This window comes from Notolabrus celidotus, chromosome 3, assembly GCF_009762535.1.
Source record: "Notolabrus celidotus isolate fNotCel1 chromosome 3, fNotCel1.pri, whole genome shotgun sequence".
In the NCBI taxonomy this organism is placed as follows: Eukaryota; Metazoa; Chordata; class Actinopteri; order Labriformes; family Labridae; genus Notolabrus; species Notolabrus celidotus.
This window is the reverse complement of record NC_048274.1, coordinates 27,185,967-27,195,227: the sequence shown is the minus strand read 5'-3', so window position 1 is coordinate 27,195,227 and position 9,261 is coordinate 27,185,967. Positions and strand designations below refer to the sequence as shown.

General features: G+C 37.6%; 1 protein-coding gene across 2 annotated transcripts; it reads right to left on the bottom strand.

Moving 5' to 3' along the window:
- Positions 1–126: 126 nt before the first annotated feature.
- Positions 127–5,368, bottom strand: si:zfos-1056e6.1 (uncharacterized protein LOC107988029 homolog). Of its 2 annotated transcripts, none has more exons than XM_034680502.1 (9): positions 5,228–5,368; positions 3,948–4,015; positions 3,816–3,863; positions 3,605–3,669; positions 3,343–3,380; positions 1,490–1,569; positions 1,180–1,242; positions 919–969; positions 127–542 (listed from the first exon to the last, which is right to left on the bottom strand). In XM_034680502.1, the coding sequence occupies exons 1-9, from the start codon at positions 5,307–5,309 to the stop codon at positions 525–527; spliced, it is 513 nt and encodes a 170-aa protein (XP_034536393.1). In that variant the 5' UTR covers positions 5,310–5,368; the 3' UTR covers positions 127–524. The 2 variants fall into 2 exon arrangements, with proteins under 2 accessions (XP_034536393.1, XP_034536392.1); XM_034680501.1 differs by having other exon boundaries at positions 127–519; positions 5,228–5,366.
- Between the last annotated feature and the right edge of the window lie 3,893 nt (positions 5,369–9,261).

Sequence of the window (9,261 nt, the reverse complement as noted above, 5' to 3'; positions counted from 1 at the left end):
ATAAATGGGTTGCACTTCAATTTTGTTGTACATGTACAATGACAATAACGATATTCCATTCCATTCCCTTCTATTCTATTCTAATTTCACAATCATAAAAGTAAAATTAGTATCAAGTACCAGGGGTTATGAATGATCATTTAGTCAATCGTTATCCTTCAGCCAAAAACACACTTGTTTTCACTACAATACATTGAAAGAATCAAAAATGCAAAATAGTTTTTACATATTTTACATACCATAAATTAAAAATAAATCTGCTGACATCATTTCGAAGGAATGCCTCTAAGGCTAACAGTAGGTGATGCTGATTATATATACACTGTGTCTAAGCGTATGTGTAGTTTTACAGTTTTTTGCACACATGGATCCATGGAAAAAGTTGCAAAACATCAGATCATATCCAGTGTGACCACATTTTCAAGATGTTTTGTTGTCTTTGGAAATATCTGGAAAGGTTGGTGTTCACCACAGGGGGGCTCTGGTCAGCACTCCCTTCCAGCAGCGAGAATCTGCCACCTGCATCAGAGTATCACATGAAACTGAAAAATAACAACACGGAGCAACAGAAGAAAAGTCACAGAACCGGCCCAAGGTCTTTTGAGGGTTCATTAATATATTTATTGGAAAAATATCATTGTGTAAGATTTCTTAGTTACGTATATTCAAAATCAGAAGTGTTGTTTGGAAAAGCACAACAGTGTAAGAAACCATTTGTCATCAGAAAGGCCACACATCCAAACCTTTAACATTACATAACTAAAACTTTTTCCACTTTGAAGCAGAATGGAACAGAATACGGATCAAATGTGGTGCTGTTTATTATGACTCAACTTTCTTAGTTTTGTCACTATTCTGATTCAATCTATGGTAACATGACCTTTAGTTGGATAGTAACAAAGGCTCAGAATGACTCACCTGCAATCTCTTATGAAGAAACCTCAGTTTCTGGTCGAGACACTCAATTTCCTGCAACAGGTCAGGAGAGGGCACATCAACAGGTGGATGAATAGATGCAAACAAATAAAAGAATGCAACCACAGTAGTTTATTAATTTCTTCAAATAATTAGTTGTCACATTTTCACAAAGAAACTTACTGTCTAGGGTTACGGAAGATATGGTTGTGTCAAGGTGTATAATTAAGAATGAGTGTACTGTTGTTAATAAAACTGAAATACCTGGTTTAGCTTTTCATTGCGCCTGAGTTTAATTTGAGGCAGAAGATCTCCCAGTTTCTCAATCTGTAAAAAAAAACAACAACAGAGGATCAAAACTTATGTTCTGGCAGGTTTCAAAAAGGTAGAGGATCCAGACAACAGTATTAGATTATCCTTTTATTAACATAGGGAAAAAAAGTTTGTTTTAAGAGGACTGAACTTCTCCTTGAAATGTGGTATTTTTTATTGTGGATCAGCATGTTTGGTAGTTAGTGTACACCATTCAGTGTATGGTACTATTACCATCTTACTTCCTGTTACACTGCCTTACCCTCCGGTCAATCGTCTGCAGCCTGGTCGTCATGCTCCTGTTAAGAACAGTCATGGGAATGGTTCGAGGCTTGGGACGCACTGGAAATAGAAAAATCACAGGCAGAACAGTGGTTACTAAACTTGATCTTTTTCTTCAGGTTTTCACTTCTACTGTCCAACCTTGGAATTTCATTCATATTCTGAGGCTTTTTAAAATGAAAACACTGCAGTACCCTCAACATACTACACATCTTCTCCAGTAAGAGTAAATACATGGTCTGCTTTTAGATGAGAAGGTCAAAATCGGTCTATATGATGTATAGGGTTGCAAAATTCTGGGAATTTTCAAAGTTGGAAAATTTTCCATCGGAATTATTGGGAATTTATGGGAATTAACGGGAATAACCCAGGAATTTACTAAATTGAAGGTTGGCTCTTAATAGGGAACTTAAATATAGTTGTGGAAAATATATTTTAGCATAATCCTGACTAAAAAAAACAGATTTCATGCAAGTACAGTTAAATATCTATGCAGAGCCATTCTCAACAAGGCTGGGCAGTGACACTCAAGAGGAAGAGTCGGAGTTGGATGTTGAGGAAGTGGACATGGAGGATGTTGATGAGACCAAGTAAGAGCCCATTGCCTGAAAGGGTTCAGCAAAAATGCAGAGGTTCGGCTTGGGAAGCTTTAGGGAAGATGCTTTTTAATTTGCATGTTGAATGGGACTTCTTTGGAGGGAGAGGGGCTCTTTTCATTTAACATTTTGAATGGGACTTTGTTGGGATTGCATCTTTGCAAAGTTTTGAATGGGTTAGGTCGGGGGGGATGAGTAATATTTAACTCAACATTCATGTTTTTGTTCTTCAATGAAATAATTGATTGTTCAATAAAACATTTAACACTTGCTAAAGTTCTATCTTAAATATGTTTTAATTGTATTATTTTGGACGGATGTCTGCTTATAACAAAACAAATATTTATGCTTGGATATGATACCTTCCCATTAAATTACCCTCAATTCCCATTCATTCCCATAATTCCCAGGGAAAGTTTCCAATTTGGAATATTTCCAAAATTCTCCGGCTTAACTTCCCATGGAAATTTACTGGAAACTTTCCAGAAATTTACCGGAAATGTTCCACCCCTTTGCAACCCTAATGATGTATTTGAAGCAACAGCTTGTTAACTTTGCAAATAACAAAGATTGATACAAAAGGAAATAACTATCGTGACTCTGTCCTAAGAAACTCTGAATCTCAATAGTTTTTATGTCTCATTGTTTAATAACTAAATTCAGAACAGAGAAATGCTTAAAAGTTAAAAAAATAGTATAAGCACTAGAGGTGCTTTAAGGCCACTTTTATTCATTTGGACACAAGCAAACAGTTTTCCTCTTTTTATAGTCCTAATGCTTTCACAAGAAAGAAAATAAGTGCAAAGTATTTTACAAAATAAAACAATCTGATACACAGTTAAGGCCCTTGTGTAGGTCTTAACCAAGCGGCAACCTCCGGCCTCAAACTATGAAGCCCATGTGGAAGTGTTATAAACTGCAATTCATCGAGAATCTGCTTGAGGCTGGCTGCAGAAACACCAGAAACCACATAGACACCAATTCAAAAAAGACGATCTTTGCAGCAGAAATAAACATGTTTACAGCCTGGTTCAAAAAACAGCTTGACGTCACACTATGCCTGGTTGAGTTCCGCATTTCCAAAATGGCTGCCACCGTCTATTGGCTTCAAAACAGCACTCAGGAACAGATGGGTAACGTCACGAATACTGCGTCCACATTTTATACAGTCTATGGTCTTAACCAGAAGTTCATGAAGGGCCTCAAAGACAAGAACAGAAGAAGAATCTTCTCTTACCGTGCTGAAAGACCTTGGCTACCTCAAGCACATAAGGCCTGCAGTGAGAAGACAAGATACATTTATACAACACATTTCAGCACAAAGGCTATTCACAATTAAAATGCTTCACACATGACATCAAAACATAATGACAAAATCAGAAGAAACACATGAAAAGATTTAGATAAATGCCATCACTTTAAGTCAACAGGTGCATGCTTAATAAACGTAGCTTCAACTGAATCAGTGTAACTCATTGTGTACAATAGAGCAACCTTACATGTGCTTGCTGTTGGCAGGAATTGAACTGTTCATAGGGATCAGACAGCCACAGTGGTTCCTCATCTAAAAACAAATTCATGCTACAGTTATTAACGTACTTTGTTTTTAAGTTCCAGATCTATCAAAGAATATATACAGTATATATACATCCTGTGGAGCAACACTCAAAAACAGTCATTTCAAACATGAGGGCTGATAAGTTGTTCTACCTTCAATATGACATCAGAGGAGATTAGCCCGAAGGTGGTGGTGATAATCTGGAAAGAAATGCAACACAAAAGGATTCAATATCCAAAAATATACAAAGAGAGAGATATTAATAGGTAGACAGACGAGCACACCTCTACGATCAAGGAGACTTCAGCTGATGGAGGAATAGATGCTTCTCGAAGAGCGATCACTCTGTCATCTGCATCAAATACAACATTAGATGCTAACACTCAGTGACATGACAGCCTTTTGTGTTTTAGGTTGTAACCAATGACTCAAGTCATCATTGTCTCTAGGTCGGTCATAAAACATTATTAAGAACAACCTTTAGGACAAGTGGATGACAAATGCCAACAGAACTCCCCTCCCATGAAAAAGTGTTTAAGATTTGGTACAAATTTGAGCTGAATGATGCATGTGCAGGGGTTTCACATAAATCTCCTGTAATTACTACTATTTCCTGTAATTACCACTATTCACTATTTACATCATTTGTAACATGTATATATCTTACATTTGTATTCTATTTTTTATTTATCTATTTCTATTTTTACTTGTGTTTGTACTTATTTAAACTTATTCTCAATTGTACTTATGTCTGTGTTGCTGCAAGAACCGAACCAGGATCAATAAAGTAATATCTTATCTTATCTTTTCTTAAGGAAACATTTCTTGATTGACACGTGTGTATTTCTAACATAATAAGTGCTAGAACTGAAAAATATCTAAATTACACAAATGTGATGTGATGTGGAAATTTAGGCCCTGCATGGCAAAACAACAGTAAATGAGCTTTAAAGTGACATATCATACATTCTTCATCCTCGATCAAGATTTTGAAATATAATATGACTTGCATGTTGTTTGATAGTGGATTTGTCAATGTCAAGTAAAGGTACAATACATTATTGGGTTACTTTGCTACTCAAAGCAGTTGTCTTTTTGCTTATTCCTTTAGAAACTCAAGACCCCTATGATTATCAATTAATGTCCTAGCTTTGAAAATAACTTGGCAGCCAGAGATTTGTCTCATTATGACTTGGTTGAAAGGTTTCCCATCGCTCTGTCCTTGATACCCACTTATAGACAACAGGTAGCTGATGACACTCAACCATAGCACTCAACGCTCAGACGCAGCTGCTGCTCTCCTCTTTTACCTTTTATGGTTATATTAAGGCTCAGTAGCTACATCGACCATCTTTTCTTAAATAAAAAATGTCAAAATTGATAACACTTTAAAAATGAATTTACACCATGGTCTGAGAATTAAAATCTTGGTTAAGGTTATTCTACAAAGAGTTAATGATGCTGTATTGTCATGGAAACAAAAGCACGGACCGCAAACATCACTTGCTGAAAAAACATTTCTCACTCAGCGAAAAGTCTACCAAACTTAAAAAAACATACGAACCATTCAAGTCGAGCCGTCTCAGAGCGATCCAAACCTTAGATACGAGAGTATTCTTGGTAAAATTGTAATTAGACATTTCCATCGTTCACGCAGCAGCAGATTGACACGAGACGACCAGCAGCATCCGGTCAAGCACTTTCAAAATAAGACTTTCCTCCAAAGTTCCCACCCCCACGTAGCGCAGAGGGGTATGTGTACCTAATATAACTACACAAAATTACGCTTTTAAGAGCAAAATCAGCTAAGTATGCTAATCCAATGTAACACTCTTCAATACAGTTCCAGAGTACTTGTCATGCACATTAAATATTACTGCTCTCAGATGTTTAATAGCACTCAAAGGAAATCTGTCAATTCCCATATTAAATGTGAACCATTCAAGATTCAAGATTCAAGATTCAAAATTCAAGATTCAAGATTCAAGATTCAAGATTCAAGATTCAAGATTCAAGATTCAAGGAAGCTTTATTGCCAAGTGAGCTCGCACACACAGGGGATTGGACGTGGTGAATGGAACACTGGTACTTAACAAGACAGTAAGGACACAACAAGACAGTAAGGACAATAAATATATAAACCTAAACACAAATCCAAAAATTCTAGATAAAACTAAAAATACTATCTGGACAAAGAAAGGTGTAGAAGTACGTTTAAAGACATGAAATAAGTTAAATTAGCCTAAGCCAGAGTGCACATGTAGCAGATGAATATAATAATAAAAATAATAGAATAATGGGCATAAAAGGCACATTTCAAAACCCCAGAATTATGAATGGATTCAGACAGATAAAGGTAATTTCACCATTATGGTAAGCAATAGTCTTTTTGGGGGGTTAAAATGACAGTAGTTGCCAGGTTTTTTGTTTGTTTGCTCAAATACTCTTTTGGCTCTCTCATTCAAGTAAGGGTTTGTAAATATGGCAGTAAATAATGTTGGATGACAAAGTAGGTTATCACCCGAAATTATCAAATGCAAGATCATGTTATTTTGCCTAGAAAACAGACAAACAAGAGAGCTCGTGTTATCACATTTTTTAAACCTGGTATGGAGCATATGGGGGAGTTTAATCAATTGTAATAATTAGCATAATCACACAATCAAATACATAGGTATTTTTGTGAAATATCAAGATTTCTGCTAATGTCATGGAACAGTTTTTGTCCAGTTTCATGTCACAGCAGGGCAATTTTCATAAATAGTCATTTTTAGCTATAGTAACTTGTGTCATGCCATACAGCCTGGAATTATGCTGAATATTTATTGCTCTGATTTATTGTAGTAACTTGGTACCCTTTGAAATCAAATATGAACTAAGTGATTTGAGACTTACTTATATGGTGATGAAATGCTACAACATACATTCAGTTCAGAAGCATCAGCTTGTGACCGACTGAAAGCCTGTCCTTGAAACATTTGAAGTGGTCAAGATAACCAGCTTAGATAGAAGCACGCTGTTTGACCAGCCATTCACTCCCATCCAAGATTCCTTGGGATGAATATTTAACCAAATAAAACAGGAAGTCATTCACATAACTTGTGTGCTAATATTGTGTGATATAACTCTGTTACTGTAAACCCTTTATATTCTGCCCTTAGTTTTGCTCAAATCAGGGTTTCCATGTGTCTTGGAAAACCTGGAAACAGTTGACCAGTTTTCCAGTACTGGAAAACACCTGGAAAATGGGGGAAAAGTCAAATGTCCTGGAAAATCACATATAGTCCTGGAAAATGATTCCAACATGGCTGCGTGCGACCTGACCCTATTAACAAAACACATCCCCATTCATTGAAAGTTGAGTGCACGCTGTGCTGGAAAAGACAGCGACACTGCGCAACTTTTTTCACATCTTTTCTCCTTCACTTAATAATCATGCATTCACAGAAAATGAGGGTATATTGTTTATGTTTTATGGTACATTAACCGTGTAGAGTGCTCTTTTGATTCAAAGAGTCTTATATTTAAATTATAATGTGACCAGTGGAGTCGGGCAGAGAGCTTGGGGGTCTGTGCCTCACAACTTTCTCTGCAGGCGGAGAGCTCAATTACCGTACTCTAGCTCAGTGGTTCTCAAAGTGGGGTCCTGGGACCCGTGGGGGTCCGCAAACCATGGCGTGGGGGTCCGTGAAATAATTTGAATACATTTCTAATAAATTATAAATTGTGCTGTCATTACAAAACAGCATACACCATTGTTATGATACCATTTGGTGGCTCGAAGGGATATGTGAGTCTTGCTGCTGTTAATTTTCTGAAAGCGTTTAAGATCAATTACTTGAAAAGTATAAATGCTGTCATGTTGAGTCCACAAGGAATGAAATGACCCTCTGTTTTAAAGTATACAAGTGGTATTTACTTGATTCAAATTGAAGTGTTATCTGTTTATCACTATGGTACAGGTCTGAAGTATTTACAGTGATACGTTTTACAATACAAATAGTTCCAAGGGCAACTAAGAGTGCAAATGGTAGTAAGCATGTGCTTTAGTGATGGGAAGTTCGGCTCTTTTCAGAGAGCTCTTTTAACTCGGCTCCCAAAGAAGAGCCGGCTCTTTCGACTCCCGAATGGCTCTTAATTTAGGACCTTTTGTAGCCGTATATTTTACCTTAACTTTACAAAAAAAAAAAGGTTTGTGTTAAAACCCCTTTTACGTGCAATGTTTTTATGAGAAGACTTATAATTGACCAATTTTGTGCATTTATTCTTTTACAAAACCATTCTCACCCTAAACCTAGGGTTAGGGTTAGGGTTATGATTAGGAGTTGGGGTTAGGATTAGGGTTAGAATTAGGGTTAGGGTTAGGATTAGGGTTAGGGTTATGATTAGGGTTAGGGTTAGGGTTAGGATTAGGGTTAGAGTTATGATAAGGGTTAGGGTTAGGGTTAGGATTAGGATTAGGGTTATGATTAGGGTTATGATTAGGGTTAGGGTTATGATTAGGGTTAGGGTTAGGATTAGGGTTATGATTAGGGTTAGGGTTATGATTAGGGTTAGGGTTATGATAAGGGTTAGGGTTAGGGTTAGGATTAGGGTTAGGGTTAGGGTTAGGATTAGGGTTATGATTAGGGTTAGGGTTAAGGTTGTGATTAGGGTTAGGGTTAGGATTAGGGTTAGGGTTAGGGTTATGATTAGGGTTAGGGTTATGATAAGGGTTAGGGTTAGGGTTAGGATTAGGGTTAGGATTAGTGTTATGATTAGGGTTAGGGTTAGGGTTGTGATTAGGGTTAGGATTAGGGTTCGGGTTATGACCAGGGTTAGGATTAGGGTTAGGGTTAGGGTTAGGGTTAGGGTTAGGATTAGTGTTAGGGTTAGGTGTAGGGTTAGGATTAGGATTAAGGTTATGTATAGGGTTAGGGTTATGATTAGGGTTAGGGTTATGATAAGGGTTAGGGTTAGGGTTAGGATTAGAGTTAGGGTTAGGGTTAGGGTTAGGATTAGGGTTATGATTAGGGTTAGGGTTAAGGTTGTGATTAGGGTTAGGGTTAGGGTTAGGGTTAGGATAAGGGTTAGGGTTAGGCTTGTGATTAGGGTTAGGGTTAGGGTTAGGGTTAGGGTTGTGATTAGGGTTGGGGTTATGACCAGGGTTAGGATTAGGGTTAGGGTTCGGGTTAGGGTTAGGGTTATGATTAGGGTCAGGGTTAGGGTAAGGGATGCAATCAGGGTTAGGGTTATGATTAGGGTCAGGGTTAGGTTAGGGTTAGGGATAGGATTAGGGTCAGGGTTAGAACCAGATCTCAATTTAAGCAAACAGAACCAGAACCAAACTCATGCAAACAGAACCAGAACCACACCCAAGCAAACCCAACCAGAACCGAACCAGACCCTAACCAGAACCGAACCAAAACCGAACCAGAACCATACCAGAACTGAACCAGAACCGAACCAGAACCGTACCAGAACCGTACCAGAACCGAACCAGAACAGTACCAGAACAGTACCAGATCTGAACCAGAACAGAACCGAACTAGAACCATACCAGAACCATCCCAGAACCGTACCAGAACCGAACTAGAACCGTACCAGAAACTAACCAGA